The sequence below is a fragment of the Sus scrofa genome, chromosome 1, assembly GCF_054392235.1.
Source record: "Sus scrofa isolate SSC_HxYL_T2T_F1_AM1 chromosome 1, Sscrofa_HxYL_maternal_Yorkshire_Landrace_v2.0, whole genome shotgun sequence".
Taxonomy (NCBI): Eukaryota; Metazoa; Chordata; class Mammalia; order Artiodactyla; family Suidae; genus Sus; species Sus scrofa.
Window position 1 is genome coordinate 272069289 of NC_139383.1, and position 25532 is coordinate 272094820.

The 25532-nt window shown below is 41.9% G+C and overlaps 1 protein-coding gene across 8 annotated transcripts in view; it reads left to right on the plus strand.

Annotated features, from left to right (window-relative positions):
* CNTRL (centriolin) overlaps window positions 1-25532 on the plus strand; it is a 93908-nt gene that overhangs the window by 50761 nt on the left and 17615 nt on the right. For all 8 annotated transcript variants that reach the window (XM_084994445.1, XM_084994455.1, XM_021068190.2 and 5 more), the window contains 16 exons: window positions 2143-2277; window positions 5502-5647; window positions 6759-6966; window positions 7448-7627; window positions 9435-9614; window positions 10333-10449; window positions 10733-10877; window positions 11619-11767; window positions 12865-13045; window positions 14102-14415; window positions 16312-16517; window positions 18784-18976; window positions 22677-22807; window positions 22947-23087; window positions 23187-23313; window positions 24732-24896. In XM_084994445.1, the coding sequence (XP_084850571.1) occupies window positions 2143-2277; window positions 5502-5647; window positions 6759-6966; window positions 7448-7627; window positions 9435-9614; window positions 10333-10449; window positions 10733-10877; window positions 11619-11767; window positions 12865-13045; window positions 14102-14415; window positions 16312-16517; window positions 18784-18976; window positions 22677-22807; window positions 22947-23087; window positions 23187-23313; window positions 24732-24896 (2718 nt within the window). The remainder of the gene's footprint in view (window positions 1-2142; window positions 2278-5501; window positions 5648-6758; window positions 6967-7447; window positions 7628-9434; window positions 9615-10332; window positions 10450-10732; window positions 10878-11618; window positions 11768-12864; window positions 13046-14101; window positions 14416-16311; window positions 16518-18783; window positions 18977-22676; window positions 22808-22946; window positions 23088-23186; window positions 23314-24731; window positions 24897-25532) is intronic.

Genomic DNA, 25532 nt, shown 5'->3' on the forward strand with positions numbered 1-25532 from the left:
GGATAAATTGGGAATTTGGGATTAACAGATGACACACTACTGTATGTAAAATAGATAAGCAAGGAGTATAGCACAGGGAACTATATTCAGCATCTTGTAATAAATTCTAATGGAAAAGAAGCTGAAAAAGAGTGTGTGTGTGTGTATACATATGTATATATTCACACACAGACACATACATATATGTGAATCACTTTGCTAATACACCTGAAACATTGTAATTCAGCTGTATTTCAGTTAAAATAATTAATTAAAAAATGATAGTTTGGGAGTTCTCGTCGTGGTGCAGTGGTTAGCGAATCCGACTAGGAACCATGAGGTTGCGGGTTCGGTCCCTCCCCTTGCTCAGTGGGTTAAGGATCCGGCGTTGCCGGGAGCTGTGGTGTAGGTTGCAGACGCGGCTCGGATCCCGCGTTGCTGTGGCTCTGGCGTAGGCCAGTGGCTGCAGCTCTGATTAGACCCCTAGCCTGGGAACCTCCATATGCCGCGGGAGCGGCCCAAAGAAATAGCAAAAAGACAAAATAAATAAATAAATAAAAAATGATAGTTTGAATCCCAGGAATTCATGTAAAATGGCATTCATATGATTAGAAAAGGAAATAAAAATAGGTCTGGTTATTATAGTAATTATGTTACTTTGTATTCCTTTACTTTTTAGATATCAAATGACCACTTGACAGTTATCAGCATTATATTTCTCAAGTGTACCAAGTTTTACAAGATTATGATTGACCTGATCAGAGTGTAGGAAATAGAAGGTTGGGAGGAGAACATTTAAAATAACAATAAATATGTATTTTTCAGTAATAAAATTTCTGGTTGGCATTGCCTTCCAAATAAATTTTCTTCTTTTAAAAGTTTTTAAGTAGTTTCCGTTGTGGCTCAGCAGGTTAAGAACCCGACATAGTGTCCACGAGGATTCGGGTTTGATCCCTGGCCTCACTCAGTGGGTTAAGGATCCAGCAATGATGGAAGCTGCATAGGTTGTAGGTCGAAGAGGTGGCTCAGATCCAGCATTGCTGTGGCTGTGGCGTAAGCCGGCAGCTGCAGCTCCGATTCGACCTCTAGCCTGGGAACTTCCATGTGCTGTGGGTATGGCCTTAAAAAATTAAAACAACAACAACAAAAAGTTCTTAAGCCAGCCCTTACTAGCTTAAAATCCATTGTCCTTTGTACTTGCATGTCCTTTGTTTTGTTTTGTTTTTTTCTCATAAGTCTTGACAAAAATATTATAGCAGCCTGGCGTTTTCACAGATTCATGTGGTATTGAAAAGGACATTCCCCTTCTTGGCCTCAGGACTGCCAGGTTTGGTCTTCAGACCACACGTTGAAAGTATGAAGTATAACACATCTCTGTCTGATTTACAGAACTCTGGTGCACTTTAATTACATGCAATCACTTGTGATGCTTGTTAAATGCAGATTCCTGGGCCTCACCCTAGAAATTCTGGCCCATCATGTCTGAGATAGAGTCCAGGTATCTGCATTTTAAAGAGGTTCACCAAGTGCTTTTGATGCAGGTATTTGAGGACCATGGTGTGAGAAATAGTAGTCTAAGGGAAAGAGCAGTAATTGTTGACTTTTTTTTTTTTTTTTTGGTCTTTTGTCTCTTTAGGGCTGCGCTTGTAGCATATGGAGGTTCCCAGGCTAGGGGTCCAATTGGAGCTTGTAGCCACTGGCCTACATCACAGCCACAGCAACGTGGAATCCAAGCCATGTCTGTGACCTACACCATAGCTCATGGCAACGCCAGATCCTTAACCCACTGAGCAAGGCCATGGATCCAACCCTTGTCCTCATGGCTACTAGTCAGGTTCGTTAACTACAGAGCCACGACGGGAACTCCTGAAACACAGAGCTTTTAAAGGGAGGTACCTGGACTCACTTCTGGAGATTCTGATTTGGTGAATCTGGGCTGAGGTGATTCTGATACTTACTCATCCTTATATATTAGTAGTTTAAGGAGGCATGTGGGAAAGCTTACCTTGGGCTTTTGAATTTGGGGATGCAGATATAAAGCTGAGTTACTATAAAACCATAGCTCATAAGGAATTACATGTGTATGTATATTTATTTATACCTTTTTAGATCATAAACTACTGCTATTTTACTTTATCATATCATTGCTTTCTGTGGCAATAGTTAGAACAATCAGCTCTTCAAACAGAACTTGAGAAGGAAAAGCAAGCCCTCAAGAATGCCCTCGGAAAAGCCCAGCTCTCAGAAGAAAAGGAGCAAGAAAATAGTGAGCTCCGCACCCAACTTAAACAGCTGCAGGTAGAGACTTGTTGGTTCCAAATACATTCTTACATGGGACATCTTTATTAGTCACACTTTACAACCTGCTCTTACATGTAGTAAGCAACTTGAATTATTAGAAAAAAAGGAATTCTGTTCCTTTGCAAGCCCATCTTTTTAAGATTATTAATATGCATATCCTTTGTGTTGTTACAATGGTGCTAAGAGATGGGGGCAGCGTCGATAGTAAGCAGAGAACACTATGTGAACTCATGGGTGACATTTCCCCTAGAAGCGGATTTGTCACCAGACTAAGCTAAAATGATCGGATTGATGCATTCTTCTTCTAGTGAAGTGTCTTTGTAATTATCCAGAAATTTAACTAGAGTGGGTTGCAGTAGAACTTCTTAATTGTCAAGTTTTTACAGTCCCCTTCTCAGAAGGACTGTCTTAAAAATGCAGTCATTTTACGTTTGTAGGAGTTTTCTTTGGCAGACTATTTTTACAGCTATAGTCATAATAATCTGCCCAAGAAACTGCAGAAGTGGGTGGACAGGATTTTCCAGGTAATTAAGCTCTCTCAAAGAGGACAGATGTCTGAACAAACAAGTACCTGAATCAACACACAGGTCTCCAGATCTATGAGGTCAGGGGCCACCTGGCTGACCGAGGCGGCAGCTGTTATACTTTACTGGAAATGGAGGGGCAGAGTTACTGTGGTTTGGGGGAAGGCTCTAAAAAGTAATGCAGAGGGGTTTGTGACAAATAAGACTAAGCTCACCCAAATTCTCTCTTCTCCCAGTGCCTTGAATATTTTTTCCTCAAAGTTTAAGGAAATCTGGTTACCTAGAATTTAACTTTTACTGCTATCATTTCAGCTTCTGGAGCAAATGTCACAAAAGATATACACGTTTTCCATTCTCGTGTGAGTTGTGTATGTGTGTTGGGTGTTCATTTGATTATTATTAACTTTTACCATGGAAATTTTCAAATAATAATAAACACAGATTAAATAGCCTCATGCCCTTTTGTTTATGCAGCTTAAACAACTATCAGCATTCTGCCATTCTTGTTTTGGTTAGTCCACTTTTTTTTTTTTTTTTTTTTGCTGGACTATTTTAAAGAAAATCTCATACATCTTTATTTCAACCATAAGTACTTCAGTTTATCGCTTAAAGAAAAGGACTATAATATATTCTTCAGGGGCCTTCTCTCCAAAGTAGAAACTGAGATCGGCTTTCCAGAATGCTGGTCAATGCTGTGAAACTTCGTCCTTTGGTTACTTGGCCTACTAACCTCCTGACATGGAGTAGAGTACAAGTTAAACTCACTCTGCATTTGTCCTTGTCAGAAATCATTTAGTTGCATTGAACCAAAACCTACTTAACACTAGCTCAAGGAAGGAGACAGACAGCTTGCTAGTGACCACAGCTGCTCTCTGAGTCTTTCAGGGCATACATAGCTCTCATTTCTCCTTCTGTGTCTCTCTGGGCCTTGATTTGACCCAGCATCAATCCCAGCCCTGAGCTGACATAACTTTACAGGTCTGGGTCTCATATAGGCTTGCTCTACTGGATCTTGGTTCACATTTTGGAGAGAGTGAGAACTTGTTTCCTGGCTAGTCAGTGGGTTGGCTGCCCTTGGGTCAGATCACTGGGGCCAGGATTAGATAGTAGAGCAGAAATGGGTGCCTCAGGTCAAAGGGCAGGGACAGGTTACAGATAAGAGATTCCAGATGGGACAGGCGCATTCACTGCAATGCTAAATATAAGTTAACAGTGTTTGAAAAGGAGGGGAGGAGGAGTCAGAGATTAATGAACCTGACTAGGATCCATGAGGATTCTATGAGGATTTGAGCAGACCTGGCTCAAATCCTGCGTTGCTGTGGCTGTGGTGTAGGCCAGCAGCTGTAGCTTGGACCCCTCAGCTTGGAAACTTACATATGCCATGGGTGCAGCCCAAAAAAGCAAAAAAAAAAAAAAAAAAAAAAAAAAAGGAAAGAAAAGAAAACCACACACACTCACAATTTTATACTGAGTTTGAAGAAAATTAATACTGAGGTAAAACAGGTATTCAGGGGAATACAATCAGTAGTTAGAATGTAGAACTATTTTTTTCTGTACAATTTAGGGAAATTTTAGCAGTCTCTTTTTATTTGAAAGAGGCATTGTCTGAATTTAATTCTGGAGTCTAGATATGTTCATTAGTTTATTAGTAGTGAAAATATGTTGGCATATAACAAATATTCCCACAGAATACTAGAAGCTATTAGAAAGGCTTCAGTATTAGATATTCCATTTTTCAGTTGATTGGCAAATAGAGCTGAGTATTGGGGGAAGGTATTATTTTTTTTTTTTAAACTTTGAATTATGTACATTCTCAAGCATATACAAAAATGAATACTAGAATGAATCCTCATGTATATTCACCGATGTTCAACAGTTATCAACACGTGGCCTATCTTATTTCATCTGTAACTCATGGCCAGTCTTATTTCATCTATAATACCCTCTACACCTCACCTCTCACACCTGTTCACACACTGAGTTATTTTGAAGTAAATCCAAAACATCTGATTTTATCTGTAAATATTATACTATTGTATGTATCTCTTAAAAATCAGGGCTTTAAGAAAGAAGCATAAATACAGATGCCATTGTCACACCTTAAAATTATAATAACTCTCTAATATCATCAAATACCTTAAGTATACAAATTTTTCACATTATCTCATAAGTTTTCTACAGGTATTTTGTTGGAATCAGAATCCAGATAAGGTGCACACATTGCCTTTGGTTGACTTCATTCTTAAGTCTCGTAAAATCTCTAGGTTTGCTTTTTTTTTTCCCTTCTGTTACATATTAAAGAAAACCAGGTCTTTATCCTGTAGAGTTTCCTAGTCTAGATTTTGCTGGTTTCATCCCTATGACATTGATTAGCATGTTCTTCTGTCACGTATGGAGGCTTATTTAGATTTGAGTTACTTTTTGACAAGAGGACATTCCTACGTAGTGTACATAGGTACTTCTTTTTGCATCACATCAGGAGACATCATAATGCTGTTTGTGTCTTTTGTGACTTTGGACTTGATCAATAGATTCAGATATTGTCAGCACTAGTGAAAAGGGTTTTTAAAAAATTGGTAAAGGGAGTTGGATAGAGCTATCATATGATAAGTAATACAGGCTGTCTTTGTGTATGTGGTATATTTTTAATTTTGTTTTGGTAACTTTTACCCTTCTCTATTTTACTCTCCTTGATAGGATGACAATAACCTATTAAAACAGCAACTTAAAGATTTCCAGAACCACCTTAACCATGTAGTCGATGGCTTGATTCGTCCAGAAGAAGTGGCAGCTCGTGTGGATGAGCTAAGAAGAAAACTGAAGTCAGGAGCAGGGGAAATGAGGTAATGGAATATCGAGACCTCCATGTATAGAGTGGGCCAAGTTGTTAATGTGAGGTCCAATGATGAAATCACCTTCCCAACTATTGTAAATGGAGGATTTCTTTTGTAAGAATTCCCCTTACCATGTTACTGTTGTTGAGACACAGATTTCTTAAATTGTCTGTCAGTGATTTTTTTAATATTTTTAATCTTTTATACTTTTTAGTATTATTTAATTCAAAAAACATAAAGGTTTTAAGAGTAGCTCTTGAGGAGTTCCTATTGTGGCTCAGTGGGTTAAGAACCCAACTAGTATCCATGAGGATTCAGGTTCGATCCCTGGCCTCACTCACTGGTTTAAGGATCTGGTGTTGCCACAAGCTGCAGTGTAGATCACAGATGTGGCCCAGATCTGGTGTTGCTGTGGCTGTGGCATAGGCTTCAAGTGCAGTTCCGATTTGACCCAGAGGCCGGGAACCTCCATATTCCTGAGGTGCAGCCCGAAAAAAAAAAAGAGTAACTCTTGAAAGCTTATTGCATGTGATCAAGAAGTAGAGCCACATTATGCATTTTAAATAGAAAACAAATACCAAAAGAAAACTGAGTCTAATTTGAATGTGTGAAATAAACATGTATTCTTTGAACACACATTGTTAGCCTGATAGGAGCCTGTGCTTTCATAGCGGCAACAGTCATTTGATAAATAGTGATTTGCACTCAGGAAATGCTAAGTAATTTGCTGTGGACTGACACCAGTCCCATTCCACACCACTCTTCTTACTCCTGCATGAAGGTTACCAGCATGTTTGCATCCAGCATCAAGAATAAACTGTCGTAGGAGGGACTGGGAATTTGAGGTTAATAGATGCAAACTGTTGCGTTTGGAATGGATAAGCAATGGGACCCTGCTGTATAGCACTGGGAACTATGTCTGGTCACTTGTGATGGAGCATGATAATGTGAGAAAACGAGAATGTATACATGTATGTGTGACTGGGTCACCTTGCTGTGCAGTAGAAAATTGACAAAACACTGTAAGTCAGCTATAATGGAAAAAATAAAAATAATTATTAAAAAAATTTTTTTAAATGAACTGTCATATTTATACCATCTTTTTTTTCCCCCTTATCAGAATCCATAGTCCTTCAGATATCTTAGGGAAAAGTCTTGCTGATTTGCAGAAACAATTCAGTGAAATCCTTGCACACTCCCAGTGGGAAAGAGAGGAAGCTCAAGTGAGAGAGCGAAAACTCCAAGAAGAAATGGCTCTGCATCAAGAGAAGCTGGCAAACGGACAAGAAGAGTTCAGGCAGGCCTGTGAGAGAGCCCTTGAAGCAAGAGTAAGAGAAGGGCGAAAGGCAGCTGGAGGGAAGTGTTGCAAAAATATTTTTCAGTAAATTACAATGCTTCCTTTCTCATGTACATACAGTGCAATTGTTGGTGTTGTCACTCCTGACATGTCAAACTAGTTGTGACTAGAATTCAGCCCTGAGTTATGGTTACTGATGTTAAAGTCAGGCTTCTTTGGGACAGTGTTTCCCTTGATTTGGAAGCAAGTGTGAGGTATTTCTTAACATGCAGGTAAATAATACCACATTGCTAGGGTGTCAGAACCTGAGTTTTCAATATAATTATTTTAATGATGAGGCAAAAATTAAAATGGATCCTAGAGAGCAGTTGTGATAAAACCATCCCTGGTAATTCATTAGTACTTTTCATTATACTCTTTAGTAAAATGAAATATAATTCTCTGGAAGGTTTTTATTTTGCCCAAAACATATTTTGCTTAAAAATCGTCTTTGAAACTTGATTTCCTCACAGATGAATTTTGACAAGAGGCAACATGAAGCAAGGATTCACCAATTAGAGAGTGAAATTCACTATTTACAAGAAAATCTAAAAAGTATGGAGGAAATCCAAGGCCTTACAGATCTCCAGCTTCAGGAAGCTGATGAAGAGAAGGAGAGAATTCTGGCCCAACTCCAAGAGTTAGAGAAAAAGGTGGGCAAGACCTGGAAAGAGGCATGAGTCCTTGCTGCCTTGGTCCTGCTCCCAGCAGTTGAGCAGCTGAGAGGGATGTGCTCACAGTCACCTCTGGCTGCATTGCTGGCCTAGGGGTGGACCTGACCTGGAGAAATCTGGATGCATGTCATCGAATCAAGGGCCTGGGGCAGGGGTGCCACTATGGATGGAAACGAGAAGTGGGATGGAAGGAGGGCTTAAGAGTTGGTTAGGTGGTGGTATTTAAATGCTATTGGGATGAATTTGCCCCCTTCAGAACTCCTTGTAACATCTGTCAGAAATTACTTTTAGATTCCTCACTTTTCTTTCTACTGCCTTGGCCTCTCTGAATTTCTCCAACCCACCTCAGCCGTTTGTTCCCATTTTCACACCCCAGGCCTTGTTAAATTCAGAACTTGCACCCAGCATCTCCAGAGTCACAAACTGAAACATCCCACTCTGATCATGACCTCTTACCCTGTCAGCACCTTCGTGCTGACAGGTTTTCAACCTTATCGATAATTCCAATGCATTAGCCCCACTTTTTCTGTCAGGCTTTCCTGTCTTTACTTTCTTCCTTGTCCAACTTAAATTCCCTTGTCTCCCACTATGGCCATTTTTTGCAAATATCCTCAAAGACCTTGCCCTTTTCTCTTTCTCTGACAAAACTGCAGCTCTCCGCTTTCTTTGGGCCTATCCCCCTGGCTGAAGAAAAAAAATCACCCACCCAAGTGGGCAGCATTACCCTTTTCTCTGGTAAACTCACTCCCATGCTGCACACTGTTTTATACTATCTCACTCCTCACACCTACCCTTTCCCGGCCTCAGTAAATGACAAGCATCATACTTCATAGAACCTACCAAGTCCCAAGGCTTATTGAGTCTGCCTCCAGAGTTTATCTGGAATATTTGTACTTTTTCCTTCTCCAGTGCCACCACCCTCACCTAGCCATCGTCTCACTGCTGGACAACTGCTGTGACCACCCAGCATCTCCCACTTTCACTCATGACCCTGCTCCACAGCACAGCCACCGTGCTCTTCCAGAAACATGAATGGGCTCTTGTCAGTCCCTCCCTATCCCCTCTCTCCAGCAGCTTCTTTTGTTTTTAGGATAAAGCCCATGAGGTCTTGCATGATTTGTCTGTGTTTAACTCCCCCCCCCCCCCCGCTTTTTTTTAACCACTGCTGCTTCTTTCAGTTCCTGAAAATTTCCAAGTTCTCCCTTCCTTCCTGGGCATTCCTCCTCCTGGACCAAGTCATTCCACTTTCTTCTCCCTGATGGCTCTCTCCCCACCAATCTGATTCTCTCCTGCAAGCTTCTCCCAAGTGCCTTGCTCTGTCCCTAGATAGCAGTAGTCACAATTTTAATTATGCATTTGTCTAATTATGTATTTGTTTAATTATGCATTTGTCTAATTATGTATTTGTTTAATATGTCTCTCATAAGCTCTTTGAGGGCAGCAGCTAAGTCCATTTTGTTTACCGCCATATGCCCAGTGTCTGACTCAGGGATCATAACGGGCTGGTCCATCACTTGGTGATGGTACCAAGAATTGTTTTTCCAACAAATGAATGGATTTATGATCATAAAGATTCTTAACTAAGTATAATGATTTCATTCTAAGTTTATCATCCAATTTTGAGATGTTTTAATGTATTTATTCATTCAGGAGCACCTGCCATGTATCAGGTATTGTTCTAGGTGTGGGATATATGGCAGTGAACAGAGTCCTGGCCCTCATGGAGCTTATATCTTAATTCATTGCTGCCAAATGGTTCATCTCTTTAATGTTTCTTTTATTTTAGAAGAAACTTGAAGATGCCAGATCTCAGGCACAGTTTCTTGGTTTAGATAAAGAACTGAAGAAACTAAAGAAAGCTGTGGCTGCCTCTGATAAGGTAGCCACAGCTGAGCTGACCATTGCCAAAGACCAGCTTAAGTCCCTTCACGGAACCGTTATGAAGATTAACCAGGAGCGAGCAGAGGTGAGTCCCCATGTACAGAACAAGTTTCTGACAGGACTGTTCCTATCAAAAAAACATAGCCACTTTTATTATTGATCTCTTGCTACAGACCACCATATAGTGGTTCAGACTTGAAGATTGTATTTCCCGAATCACAGCCCTGTCATGGGTCCTATACTGTATTGAGTCCTGAAGGAACCATCAAATGGAACATACTATCCCTACCTCAGAGTATAGGGATCTGCTTAGAAAGGTAGCTCTCAACCTGAACTTCAAGGCTTGCCATCTTATCCTTTTGATCCTCAACTTTTTCATCTTGTGCAGTCAGATGACACTATGTTATCATGGGTTACTATGACTCCTGGCTGAGATAAATCTGTTACAGTCTTTATAGGATGCAAATGCTAATGGGATTAAGACAGTAGATCCTAGGAGGGAAAAAAATCTAACCATGGGAGTCCAGAGAGATACTAGTCACGGAATATTATAGAATGGAATTAAAAATTAGCCCTCACCCTTTCTGATGCAGCATGCTACTCACTTGGTCCCCACGAAGAGTGGAGTGGGGTGCCAAGTGACAGGAACATCACAGATAAGGTGGGACTTGGCACCATGTGTGCATGGGGTAGCCAGGCAGGCAGTCTGATGAAAGCAGAGGAATCAGTCTGAGAAGAAGAAAGAAATGAAGAAAATAGCCTGCAATAGCAGTGGTGCCTTTCTCACACCTCCGGCCCCATAGGAGCTGCAGGAAACAGAGAGGTTCAGCAGAAAGGCAGCGCAAGCGGCCAGAGATCTGACCCGAGCAGAAGCGGAGATTGAACTCCTGCAGAATCTTCTCAGGGATAAAGAAGAGCAGGTCAGTGCTGGTACCACCCCTGAGACCTCCTCCTTAGTGGTTCCTAAACTGCTGAGTTGCTATAGGCGACATCTCAAAGAATTTTGAAGGACAGTCAGTAGTCGATCAGTACTTGATCCTCTACTGTGTACCAGGCATAGAACAGTTTAAATTCGAGGAGTAATGCAGTTCCTCATCAGTAAAGCCTAAGTAAAAAATCACCAAATTATAGTCACCTTGCAAGGATAAGTGCAACTGGGAAAGGATATTCATTGGCAACGTGGTGTATGTGATTTTTTAATAGTTTCGAATTGAGATGGAGAAAGTAGATGCAGGCACCAGAGGCACAAACTCACAGGTGCTAGAAATTGAAAAACTGAATGAGACCATGGAAAGACAAAGGACAGAGATTGCGAGGCTGCGGAATTTATTAGACCTCACCGGGGCTGGTAAAGTATTGCCCGTCGATTTTGGTAGTGGTTTTGTAGTTGTTCTAAAATCAAATCATCTTTTTTTTTTTTTTTTTTTTTGCCTTTAGCAAATCTATTTAACTGTTACAGATCAGTTCCATGCTTGATATACAAAGCTGTGATAATTAGCTTAATAAAGCAAAGAACTTTTTAAAAATTATGTAAGTACAGTAGTATTCAGAGACTTGGTTATAGAGAGAGATTTACTTTTATATTTTCTTTCTTTCTTTTTTTTTTTAAAGCCATGCCTAAGGCATATGGAAGTTCCCAGGCTAGGGGTTGAATCGGAGCTGCAGCTCCCAGCCTACACCACAGCCACGGCAATGCAAGATCTGAGCCACACCTGCAACCTACACCGCAGCTCAAGGCAACGCTGGATCCTTAACCCACTGAACAAGGCGAAGGATCAAACCTGCATCCTCATGGAGACTAGTTGGGTTCTTAACCCCCTGAGCCACAATGGGAACTCCTACTTTTGTATTTTCAAAAGAAATTACATTTACAAATCTGTTTCTCTCCCTGGCTCACTTTATAAGTGAACAGCAGTATGATGTCTGTCCTCTTTAAGCATTAGCTAAAGCTTATTTCCAAAGGACAGGCTGAATGGCAGCTTTGAGGAACTGATAAAAGTCACTGAATCTCAGGAATCACTTTTGTATTTTGAGAGAAAGGAAATAGATGATTTCATACCTGGCTTCCTAGAATGGCTTTCCTTTACAGATAACAAAGGAGGCTTTGAAAATGTTTTGGAAGAAATTACTGAACTTCGACGTGAAGTTTCTTATCAGAATGATTACATCAGCAGCATGGCAGATCCTTTCAAAAGACGAGGTTATTGGTACTTTATGCCACCACCGCCATCATCAAAAGTAGGTCTCTGGTGCTGGGAATGTACACTAAACAAAGTGTGACAACGTTCCTTTCCCCAAATCTGTGATCAGGTGTCAAGAACAACATATCTAGGCCCAGCCATGCATTAAGACTCTTAAGTGTATTCAGTGTGATATGGAAATAGAACATTCCCAAGGAATCTGGTAGTTGCCCCTTCCTGCTCAGGTGGAATGTTGTGGGGGCCCAGAATGCGTATTCTGAAGGGAATAAAGTGACCTGAGCCCAGAGAGCCTTTTGGGAATGGCTGTAAAATTATACGGGGCTTAGAGAAAAATAGGCACCTGGATTTAATTTCATTTTGTTAGCCATTCATTCATGCTGACTGAGGTCTAGGTCAAGTGCTGGCTTTAGTGGGTTATAGCCCCTGCTCTCAAAGAGCTCACAGCTATTGGGGAACACAGGCACACCAATGTAGTTACAAAACAGTGACGTACATGTGACACAGACTAGGCCTGTGTGCTCTAGTTGCAGAGAAGTGTTAAGGAGTCATCTCATGGGGATGTTTAGGAAAGAGAGTTTCACAGCGGGGCTGTGAAGTCAGCACTTAGCAACCCTCAAGGGATAGGCTTTCAGGAGGAAGAGAACAGTTTGGGAGGAAGAGGAGGATTGGTTTAGCCAAAGCAAGTAGCCTTGTGGGGCTAGAGGGTTGGGTGGGAACAGTGAAAGGTGAAGCTGGAAAAGTAGAGTGGGGTCATGCTTTTTTAAGAAAAAGGATGGTGGGGGGGGCCTCAAAATCCCTCGCCGTCAATTATATGTAGGCCTTGGGAAACTGCAGTGGTGTGACCTATGGTCAGAGCTGTAGTTTAGGAAGAATAATCGGGCAGAGACCTAGAATAGGTGAGCTCTGCGTGGGGCTGTTTGAATGCATTCAGGTGAAGGGTGGCCAACACCCATGCAGGTCACATGGCCATGTAATTGCATCTCATTTCTGCCAGTGAGAAATGAGAACTTTGATACATGAAAAGAAACCAGATCTTTCTCAGCTTTGCTCCATCTCAGCTTTTCTCCAGACATTTCTCCACAATTGGCCATTTTATTTGTAAGAGATAGTATGCTCTGCTGTCATTTATTTTAGGTTTCCAGCCACAGTTCCCAGGCCACCAAGGACTCTGGTGTCGGCCTAAAGTATGCAGCCTCAACTCCTCTTAGAAAACCTCAGCAGGATGGGAAGGAAGGCAGTGCACCTCCCCCTGCTTCAGGATACTGGGTTTATTCTCCCATCAGGAGTGGATTACATAAATCATTTTCAAATAGAGGTAAGTTAAATCATATAAAGGAAGTGGCATTTCTCTTGCCTGTTTAGTGACCTTTTATTGATTCCCTGAAATCCACAAGACACAGTCCAAACTCCTTAGCTTTCTCTACAAGGCCCTCTGTGATCTGGTCTCTGCCAGTGACCTCTTGTCTCTGTTGTCCTCAATCTCTCACAGGTCAGCTGCACCCAACTGCATGCTGTGTTTCTCACACTTCCATGTTTTAAATCCTCTGTTTGGAATGTCTGTCTTCTTCCTTTCTCTCCCAAACCTATTCCTACTCCTCCTTCAAAAAGACCCAGGTCCTCAAACAGCACTCTTTTCGTGGAGTGTTCCTTCTCCCTGTCTTACCCAAGCCAGCTGAGCAGTGGCTTCACCTGCACTCCTGGAATGTGGCAGCTTAGGTCCTTGTAACATGGCATTAATTAGTTCATCTGAAATGAAGTAGTGTAGATCTGTCTCCCAGAGCTCCAGGGGGAAAAGTCAGACCTGGGGTGAATCCTAACTCTTTTACTAAGTACCTGTATCATCTTAGGCAAATTATTTAGCTGCTCTAAGACTGTTAATCTATAAAATGGGGATATTACCTTCTGAGAATTTTTTCCTTCAGGAGCTTTTTGTTGAGTGCCTGCTGTGTGCTAGGTTCTCTGTCATCAGTGATAAACAAACCTAGTTCCTACTTATAGGGGAGATAAGTAAGTGAACCAGCACCTGAGAGAGGCTGTGTCACAGTGCTGGTAGAGCTGAGAGCTCTGGGATCTCATGGCACCTCTCTGTTGGTCTTTGATGTGGCACGAAGCAGGCACCCAAATGGTTGCTGAATAAATGGATGAATGAAGACATAAAAAAACAAACCCACAGATAGGAAAAACTCAAGTTCAGGTGCTGAAAAGAATTTGAATCCCTGTTTTCACCTGCTTTTCAAAACTGCTTTTAATCTTTTCCACAGAATTTTATTTTCCCACCTCAGGTATCTAGGTCTGAATGCTGCTATTCTCTGTTAAACTCATTTACCTAATTGCCATGGGGTAAAACACTCTTCTGTTTATTTGTTTCAAGATGCAGACAGTGGAGGAGATAGCCAGGAGGAAAGCGAGCTGGATGACCAAGAGGACCAGCCATTTGTGCCTCCTCCTGGATACCTGATCTACACCGTGTTCCCCGATGGTTCTCCTGTACCCCAGGGCACAGCCCTGTATGCACCACCTCCTCCCCTGCCCAACAGCAGCCGACCTCTCACCCCTGGCACTGTTGTTTATGGCCCGCCTCCTGCTGGGGTCCCCATTGTATATGGGCCTCCACCCCCCAACTTCTCTGTCCCTCTCATCCCAGTGGGCGTGCTGCATTGCAATGTTCCAGAACACCACAATTTAGTAAGTGGAAAGACATAAGCCCCCCTATCCACACTGCTTCCACGGGAGGCTGAATAAGGTTGTATGCTTAATGAGTTGACCTTCTTAGGAATGGATTCTCTTCCAAAGGTGTGTTTGTAAGGCTGATGTTTAGAACTGAGCAAGCATTCTCTTATTAAAATACTGTTCTAAGCTTAGGAGTTCCCATCATGGCTCAGCGGAAATGAATCTGACTACTATCCATGAGGACACAGGTTTGCTCCCTGGCCTCGCTCACATTGCTGTGAGCTGTGGTGTAGGTCGAAGATGAGGCTTGGATCTGGCGTTGCTGTGGCTGGGGCATAGGCCAGCGGCTACAGCTCCGATTGGACCTCTGGCCTGGGAACCTCCATATGCCACAGGTGTGGCCCTAAATAGACCAAAAAAAATACTGTTCTTGGAGTTTTGTGGTGCGGTGTGTTAAGGATCTGTCATTTCACTACAGTGGCTTGGGTTGCTGCTGTGGCACAGATTTGATCCCTGGCCTAGGAACTTCTACATGCCTTGGGCATGGCCAAAAAAAAGAAATGCAGTTCGGGACAAGAGTTAAGGTACCAGGCCAGTTTATAAACCCAGTTTAACCATTTTATAACAAAAATGCTTTCAGTCCAGAAATTAGCCATTTTTTAACAGCTTGTTGTATATTTTTCTGTTGACAAGTACTGTATTAATATGTATATATAGATATATTCACATGCTAGTGCCTATATTTGTACGCTTACAGAGATGCATATTTGTGCATACCCACATACACACGTATATATGCTTGTGTATAAACCTGTGTATGAGCAGCATATAATAAGGTTTTGGTGGGGTTTATCTTTGGGTGCTGAGATTAGTTATTATTCTTTTCATAGTTTTTGTCTCATGCACATGATTTTGTATTCTGTTTTTCCCACTTATTGTTACAAATATTTCCCCATGGTTTTGCAAGTGTTTTTAAGCAGTATTTTAATGACTGCATAACACATTTCTTTATGTGTAGGCAATGTTCATTTAACTGTATGTAAATTTTTACTGTATTTTGTACTTTTCCCCTAGGCTAAATTCCAAGAAATGATTACTTTCTTATCATTAGTTTATGTTTATAACTTTTTGGTTCTAAAGAAACAAAATGCATTACAAGTGGCTCCTTCATATTCAAGACACCTGGAGCTCTTTATTTTTTGCTTTCCTCTCAAGAGGTTGAGAGGAAGATAAAGGACTAGTACATGTGGGCGCCAAGCCACCAGCCCCCTTTTAACAGGCTAGTTTCAGAGGGACTGTGGATATTCACATGGTTAAAAATGGTAGTTACTCACATTATCTTGCAGTTTTTCAGTGCACACTCCATTTATAGCAGTTCTGTTGGTTCAGCATCTAATAATCTCCTGAACAGGTTCTTTTCCCCTCCACCAGTACCCGGCTGTTTCTGTGGTTTCCCCGGTGAGCCTTTGTACCTCCCTACATTTTTGCACATTATTTCTTCAGCTTAGTTATTTCTCATTTTGTTTTTTCTTCAAAACCCAGACAAAAACACCTCCTCCTAGGCTGCTTTCTCAGCCTGCTCCCCTCCTATGTGCCCAGGGGAGAGACCTCTATATATGTCTCTGCCAGATGCTGAACTCTAGAGCCAGAGATTATCCATAAGGTGCTTGGTGAATGTTTATCAACCATAGCTGGACTGATGGAAGAGGTAGCTTTATTGGCCCACTGGTTTAATTTTGGCATGTGGAGAAATTGGCTTGACTTAATTTTTCTTTTCATACTGAAGTCTGAGAAACTACTGCCATTTTCAGGTCATAGATAACATTTTAATCACTGTTAATTTCAGTTTGGGGAGGAAAGAGGGGAAACATCATGTGATATTTCAGTACTGCATTTTTTTTCTTTGTGCAGGAGAATGAAGTTTCTAGATTGGAGGAAATAATGCAGCATTTAAAATCAAAGAAACGGGAACGGTGGATGAGAGCATCCAAGCGGCAGTCTGAGAAAGAAATAGAAGAATTACATCACAATATCGATGATCTTTTGCAAGAGAAGAAAGACTTAGAGCATGAAGTAGAAGAATTACATAGAACCATTCAGAAACATCAACAGCGAAAGTATTTGTTAGCCATTTTATTTTTATAATTCAGATGAATATGATATTAGTTCATTTAGATAATTCAGTGTTGTCCAATAGAACTTTCTGTGATCTTGGGAATGTTTTAGATCTGTACTATCCAAAACAGTAAACTTTAGCCACATGTGGCTATTGAGTACTTGAAATATGGCTAGTGGAAATTAAGTAAGGGACAGAATTTAATTTAAATTTTTTTTTTTTCCATTTTTGGCTGCCCCTCAGCATATAGAGTTCCCGGGCCAGGGATCAGATCCAAGCTGCAGTCACGACCTAAGCTGCAGCTGTGAAAATATCAGATCCCCAACCCACTGTGCTGCGCCAGGGATTGAACCTGCAATCTAACACTCCCAAGATGCCACTGATCCTATTGTGCCACAGCGGGAACTCCTAATTTAAATCAATTTAATAGCCACCTGGTGATTACCATATTGGACAGTGCAAGTCTAAATTCTCTTGGCCAATAATCCAAATCAGCTCTTCGTATAGTCCCTCTTGGAGAATGGCACAACCACCATGCCTCCCCAGTGACCCTGGCTGAAAATATGCCAGGCATCCTCAACCCCTTCCTTTCCCTCCCTCCCCCAGGGGTCCAGCTGGTCTCCAAGTCCTGCTGACTCTGTGCACAGAGAGCCATACTGGTCCCCTTCTTTCATCTCCACTGCCCTGGCCTTTAACATCCTCATGTGGTAGCTTCCACGCTGGCCTTCCAGGTGTAGTCTCTCTCTCCTTCCTACCCTCACCATGGCTACAGACCTGATGTGCATTCTCCCACGTGACTCTCATTCCTGTCAGAATATATGCTGCCCTCCAAGATCTGAATCCTGCCTCTCTCTTTTTAATCCTTCTCTCCCACACACAGTTCATTCTGACTCTACAGTGTACATTGCTGTGGTTTCCACAAGCACCAGGTTTTCTCTTGCCTCCCTACCTTTGCACACACTGCTTTGAGATGGCTCCCCACCCTGCCCCTGCCTAGCTCCATTGTGTCTTTCCAGAGGTAGGTCAGGGATCCCTCTCACACAAAAGCTTCCTCATCTCAGGCTCCCACAGTTTGGAGTTGGCAACGCCATGCATAGTGCTATTCACACCATGTTGTAAGATACCCAGGGAGACAGTAGCTGGGTCTCCCTCTCTGTGCCTCAGCATCTGGCATAGGGTCTGTTAGCTAACATACTATCTGCCACATGGGTCATTTAGGTAGACCGCCGTCCTCTGTGGTAGACCATAAATTATGACAGTTGCCCAGTTTTTGTTCTCTAAGCCAGACTGGCTGAGGTACCAGGGTTGGAGGGAGACCTGTGGAGCTCATAGAGGTGAGTGAAATAGGGTCTCTGCCTTCTAGGAGCAAACACAAGAATGACTAATAGACCTGGCAGAAAAAAGCAGGGGCCATACCGAGGAAAGATTGGCACTAGATGTTTGAGGGTTTAGGAGATGGTTATATCATTTTTATACTTGTATATGGAAGGGGGGGGTTGAAGTTTTTTGAGGGGGACGGTAAGGCAATCAGATAGCCATTTTTATTTATTTATTTGTTTGTTTGTCTACTCAGTCTTTTTGGGCTGCACCAGCATTGTCTTGACCAAGTGCTGACGAAAACAAAACAAAACAAGACAAAACTTTATATTTAAAAGGACAAAACAAACGCATCATACATTATACAGAGAACTTACTGTCAACAGTATGCCATGTTGGGAGTTCCCATCGTGGCTCAATGGTTAACAAACCTGACTAGCATCCATGAGGACTCGGGTTCCATCCCTGACCTTGCAGTGGATTAAGGATCCAGAGTTGCTCAGGGTGTGGTGTAGGTCGCAGACATGGCTCAGATCCCATATGCTGTGGGATCGAACTTGCATTGATGGATACTAGTTGGGTTTGATCCCTGACCTTGCTCAGTGGGTTAAGGATCCGGCGTTGGCGTGAGCTGTGGTGTAGATTGAAGATGTGGCATGGATCCCAGGTTGCTGTGGCTGTGGTGTAGGCCACAGCTCTAATTAGACCCCTGGCCTGGGAACCTCCATATGCCATGGTTGCAGCCCTAAAAAGACAAAAAATAAAACAAACAAACAAAACAGTATGCCATGTTGAATAAAAAGGTAAACATAGGCCTTGAACATAACCAGATGTAGCTGTATATCCCATCCCTTCTCATGTAAATTAGAATATCATTGTGCATCTTTTTATCAGTTAGGCTACAAGTATCTATAATGTCACATTTAAAATCTATTGGTCTGTTTTTTTAGAGACTTCATTGATGGAAATGTTGACAGTCTTATGAATGAACTAGAAATAGAAAAGTCACTCAAACACCATGAAGACATTGTAGATGAAATTGAGTGCATCGAGAAGACGCTCCTGAAACGTCGAGCAGAGCTCAGGGAGGCTGACCGACTGCTGGCGGAGGCTGAGAGTGAACTTTCATGCACAACGGAGAAAGTATGTGCTATCGGCTTTGGGGTGAAGCAGCTTACTCTTGTCAGCAGGAAGAGTTAGAAAGAAAACATGTAAGAGCACCTTCATCCAAGCTAGACAGGCTGCGCTCTGCTAGTTAAGGATCTGTGAGGATTGGGGCAAGTCTCTTAAGTCCCTGAGCTTTGCTTTCATCTATAAATTCAGGCTCAGAAAATCTAGGTTCCGTATGAATCAAATGAACTAGCATATTTGGAGCTCCTGAATGTCATTTAGTTCTTAACATACCCCTCCTCTTTATCCTGTGTGTAGCTTTTTAAAGGTTTTTGGACTGTGGTATTTGTGTTTATTAAGTAGACCCATCTTGTATTCTTATAAAACAACAATGGACCTTATAAGACTCTTAGTCTTACTGTGTCCTTCAAGTTGATAAAGATATAAAATCATGTGCTTTTTGATCTGAAATAGTATTCTTGAGACTAAACACAGAGGAAGTTAGGGAGGAAAAGGAGCTGCTATTATTGAGGCCCTCTATGGCCACACCTTTACTGTTTTGTAAATGCCACTTCAACCCTGTAAGATAATTGTTAGCTGAGTTCACAGATGTAGCTCAGAGAGGCTGGTCTGGCCCAGGGTCACACAGCTACAATTCTGCCTCACCGAGAGCTTATTTAATTAGATGAGAATTCTGGGATAAAAAGCCCCATGTCCACATGCAGCACCTCAGGAACTATTATTTTTATATTGTCATTTCGACATGGATCAGTTTAAATGAATAGAAATCCATTACCCAGGAACTGAAATGAAGAATTTATTAAAGAAATTCTGTGAGTAATGGGGTTTTTTTTGTTGTTGTTTTTGTCTTTTTGCCATTTCTTGGGCCGCTCCCTCGGCATATGGAGGTTCCTGGGCTAGGGGTCAAATCGGAGCTGTAGCCACTGGCCTACGCCAGAGCCACAGCAACGTGGGATCCGAGCCGCGTCTGTGACCTATACCGCAGCTCATGGCAACGCTGGATCGTTAACCCACTGAGCAAGGGCAGGGATCGAACCCGCAACCTCATGGTTCCTAGTCGGATTCGTTAACCACTGCGCCACGACGGGAACTCCGAGTAATGGTTTTAATAAGAGAAAGTGTCTTCATCTCTTTTCAGGTGATCAGTTCCCTCTTTTGTCACATGTTAGGTTACTGTGAGAGCAAATAAGTGTGAGCAGGACCAGAGACGAACATATCACTGATGTATAAAAGAAAATTGCTGAAGCCAGGAGTTCCTGTTGTGGTGCAGCGGAAACTAATCCAACTAGGAACCATAAGGTTGTGGGTTCAATCCCTGGCCTTGCTCAGTGGCTTACAGATCCGGTGTTGCTGTGAGCTGTGATGTAGATCATAGACACGGCTTGGATCTGGCTTTGCTGTGGCTGTGGCTTAGGCCAGCAGCTATAGTTCTGATTCGACCCCTAGCCTAGGAATCTCCATATGCTGCAGGAGCAGCCCTAAAAAGACAAAAAGACAAAAACTGCTGAGGCCAATAGTAAGCAGAGATAGTAAGTGAACCAAGGCTAGTAAACTCTTCTCCCTTCATCCTCCTGAAATGACTCAGGGAGGCACCTTGCTAAGGAGGAAGAGAGAAGGAAAACATGCTGCATTTTGTAAGGACTGTGCTACATGTGTTAAAACCTGGCATAGAAGGAGAAAAAAAACTGCTTAGAAATGAGGCTGTTTTTTTGAGTGTGTAGTGAGTTTTGTCCAGTGCTTTTCTGATGAATATGGTAGAAGCCAGCTATCCAAAGTGGAAAGAAGTGTGGTGAAATATCTAGCTCCTTGGGAGCTGGCCAAACCCTCTTGCATCCACTCGGGGTATTTACTAGACGAGTTTCACAGACAAATGCCTCTGACTTGAGTGCAATTGCAACACTGAGTGTTTTGGCTGAAAGTGAGTCACTGCTCAACCAAGTGCAAACCGTACTCTATTTTTGGACCTCTTATGACATTGTTTTAAGCCTCTTGTTTTAGACCGAAAAAGAAACCAATTTGATAAAAAAAAAAAAAAAAAAAGATGTTTCAAAATCTTGTATAAGATTTTGAAATGCTTCAAAAGTATTTGTGATTCTCAGCCATAATTAAATCATTCTTAGATTGATGGTATTTTGTTTGACAAGATAATATATAAAGGAAGAATCTCTATGGAGGGAATATTGGTAGAACTACTTCACTACCTTTTTTTTTTTTTTTTTTTTTTTTTCATCTTTTTGGGGCTGCATCCATGGCATATGGAGGTTCCCAGGCTAAGGGTCTAATCGGAGCTGTAGCCGCCGGCCTACGCCAGAGCCACAGCAACTCGGGATCCAAGCTGCATCTGTGACCTACACCACAGCTCACGGCAACGCCGGATCCTTAACCCACTGATCAAGGCCGGGGACTGAACCCACATCCTCATGGATACTAATTGGATTCAGTTTCTACTGAGCAACAACAGGAACTGCCTTCATTGCCTCTTAATTGGATAGTTATTTTGCTTCTTTGCTTGCTTGTTTTTTCATTTTTTTCTCTTTTTTAATTCTTTTTCCCTTTGGTTTACTTTTCTTTTGGAGGAGGAAAGATATTTTTTAATTGAAAAAAATTACATATAATAATATTTTAACATTTGGAATGGATAAGCAATGAGATCCTGCAGCATACAGGGAACTATAATCACTTGTGGGACATGATGGAGGATAATGTGAAAAAAAAGAATGTATATAAATATATAACTGGGTCATTTTGCTGTGCAGCAGAAATTGACAGAACACTATGTATAGCAACTATAATTAAAAAATTAAAAAATAATAGATTTTAAAAGACCATCTACCATTTCACCACACTCAAATGACTTTTTACACTGCCTTTCTGTCTTTGTTGACAAGATACAGTTTTATATAGTTGCTCTTACAATTAAGTTTGTACCATTAAAAATTTTTTTTTCAACCAACGTTTTATCATTAAGGTTCTTCCATGTTGCTACATTGTCATCTCATTTTAAAGGCTACACAGTATTCCGTTGTGTTGATGCATTGTCACTTAGCAGACCTATTATTTGTCAAGTTTTATATTATTTCAGTAACAGTGAGCATTTTTGTGTAGTAGTTCTTCTGAATTCTTTTCTGAGGATTGGAGAGCCAAAGTGAATGTGCATTTTTTTTTCAGTCTTTCTGTATTTTATTTGTTTATTTATTTTTGGCCACACACAAGGCATGTGGAAATTTCTGGGCCAGGGATTGAACCTGCGCCACAGTTGCCGCTTGTGCCAGAGCTGCAGCAATGCTGAATCATTAACCCCCTGCGCCACATGGGAATTTCCCAATCTTTCTCTTTTGTTGTCTTATTTTCCAAAAGAGTTGTATCAGTTTACATTACCAATAGCCATGAGAGAATATTGTAACTGAATTGCTTTTTTTTTTTTTTTTTTTTTTTGTCTTTTTAGGGCCATACCTCTGTTATATGGAAGTTCCCAGGCTAGGGGTCGAATCAGAGCTACAGTTGCCGGCCTCCACCACAGCCACAGCAATGCCAGATCTGAGCTGTGTCTGTGACCTCCACAACAGCTCGCAGCAACGCTGGATCCTTTAACCCACTGATCGGGGTCAGGGATCAAACCTGCATCCTCAGGGATACTAGTCAGTTTCGGTACCACTGAGCCACAACGGAAACTCCATAACTGAATTGCTTTTAATGACAGTTTCTTTTCTAGACAAAAAATGCTGTTGAAAAGTTCACTGATGCCAAGAGAAATTTACTGCAAACTGAGAAAGATGCTGAGGAGTTAGAGAGGAGAGCACAGGAAACTGCTGTTAATCTTGTCAAAGCTGATCAGCAGCTCAGGTGGGTGGGCTTCCTCAGCCACTGATATAGTCAATGTAATGAATGAGAAGTTTGATTCTAAGAGGGTGATAATTGCTTTATGATAAGTAATACACATTAAGTCTAGGGAGTCTGGGGGAAATAAAGTGATGTGTTTTAGATTGCTCCAGGCTGACACCAAGGATTTGGAGCAGCACAAAATCGAGCAGGAAGAAATCTTGAAGGAGATAAACAAAGTTGTTGCGGCAAAAGATTCAGACTTCCAGTGTCTAAACAAGAAGAAGGAAAAGCTGACAGAAGAGTAAGTATGGCCTCTGTAGGGCTTCAGGGGGCTTGTGCTGGAAGATGGCTCTTGGGGCTCTGTCTCCCGATCTGCTCTAGTACTGCTGGTGCTTCGTAGGCTGCAGAAACTGCAAAGAGACATCGAGACCGCAGAACGCACGGAGGATCATCACCTGCAGGTTCTTAAGGAGTCCGAGACCCTCCTGCAGGCCAAGAGAACAGAGCTGGAAAAGCTAAAAAGCCAGGTATGGCAGCAGACACCTTGAAATACCAGTTTAGGCTGTTTTGAAACCTACATTCATGTTAGGAGTATAAAAAAATAATACTTGGGAGTTCCCGTCGTGGCTCAGTGATTAACGAATCTGACTAGGAACCATGAGGTTGCTTGTTCGATCCCTGGCCTTGCTTAGTGGGTTAAGGATCTGGTGTTGCCGTGAGCTGTGGTGTAGGTTGCAGACGCAGCTCGGATCCCGCGTTGCTGTGGCTCTGGCGTAGGCCGGTGGCTACAGCTCCAATTAGACCGCTAGCCTAGAAACCTCCATATGCTGCGGGATCGGCCCTAGAAAAGGTAAAAAGACAAAATAATAATAATAATACGTGTTTGTGGAAAAGGCTAGAAAATACAAAACAAAATATAAATGAGGCTGTATATCCTAGTGGTTAATAGTAGAGTCCAACCCTCATTTGGATTTCAACTCTATGTGTTACTGAATAGAAGAAGTGAGTCTCAAAACAGGATACACTTTGAGATCATTTATGTTAAATGTGTTTACAGACACTTAAGTTTGAATTTTTAGTCTGTATCAAAGTACAAAGTGGTTATCTGACAAGGGGGATTATTAGTATTTTCTATTTCTTTCCTTTTGCATGTCTACATTCTGTAAGTGAATATGTATCACCCTTAAAATATTTAGTTTTAAACTTAAAAAATGAATAACATTTTTCTTTTTTTTTTTTTTTTTTTTTTTTGTCTTTTTAGGGCCGCATCTGAGGTATGTGGAGATTCCCAGGCTAGTGGTCTCATTGGGTCTGTAGCCACTGGCATGTGCCACAGCCACAGATCCAAACTGCATCTGCCACCTATACCGCAGCTCATGGCAATGCCAGGTCCTTAACCCACTGAGTGAGGCCTCATGGATACTAGTCGGATTCATTTCTGCTGAGCCACAATGGGAACTCCAAGATGAATAAATTTTTAAAATCCCTGTATAACTTTCATTGCCAAGGTGGTTGTCAGTTGGAATAAGGTATAGATATGAGAGTTCTTTGAAAACCATATCCTGAGTGAGGGATAACCATTATCATATTTTTTTTTTGTTCTGATTTGAGTGTTTATATGTATGTGAGTGCAAATCCTCTCTTTTTTTGGCCATAGCAGGCAGTAGCTTGATGTGGTGTCTCAGTTCTCAGACCAGGGATGGAACCTGGGCCACAGTGGTGAAAGCACAAATTCTAATTACTAGACCAGGGAATTCTCATCAAGGCCTTTGTTAGGCATTTTATGCCTGCACTCCCAGCCTGCCCTCCTGACTCTTGCATCTAGGATAATTAGAATTGGACTACCTCCTAGTTGCCCCTCACAACCTCTAGCTGGAATAAATATTCTTATCCTCCATCTCAGCACTTTGTCAAGCTTTGCGTTCTCTCCTTTTCTTTAATGCAGGTGACAGGTCAGCAGCAGGAGATGGCTGTCCTGGACAGACAGTTGGGGCATAAAAAGGAGGAGCTGCATCTCCTCCAGGGAAGCATGGTCCAGGCCAAAGCTGACCTCCAGGAAGCACTGAGACTGGGAGAAACCGAAGTTGCTGAGAAGTGCAGTCACATCAGGGTATGTTTTTTTAGCAGTTTTTCGTAAGAATCCTAGTATAGGGCTTATAGATTTATTTTGAGATATTTTCCTCAGTTCCTCCCAAAATGCAAATATAAATTTCCTGAATTTTGACCCCTCTGTAAGTTCAGCTTGATGCTGTCTTATGTATCCATGCAGTGGCTGTCTTACATAGCTCTCCCCCATGTTGTTTCCAGAACATTCTCAAGGTTTTCTGCCTCTGTACCTTTCTCATACTACTTCCTCTCCAGGAATTCCCTTTCTGGCAATGTCCAGATCCAACCCTATTTTCATGGTCCAGCCTCATGCCTCTAAAAAAGACTTGCCTGATTTTTCCCTTACCCGGCAATGAGTTTCTCTCACTTCTGACTTTGGTAACACTCTGAGCATTTCTAGGGCGTCTTAGCCTTTTGTGATCTTGTTTATGTTCCCTACGTTACTTCTGCACAAGGTGCTAAGCCCCTTGAGGGCAGGAGATGTGGCTGAATCAGCTGTTCTCCTCTTCTGTGCATTGCCTTGCTCATAGTAAATATTACATATATATGTATGTATACATGTATTTTTGGGGGGCTGTGCCTGCAGCTTGGGTAAGTTCATGGAGAGGGATTGAACCCAAGCCTTGGCCGTGACAATGCC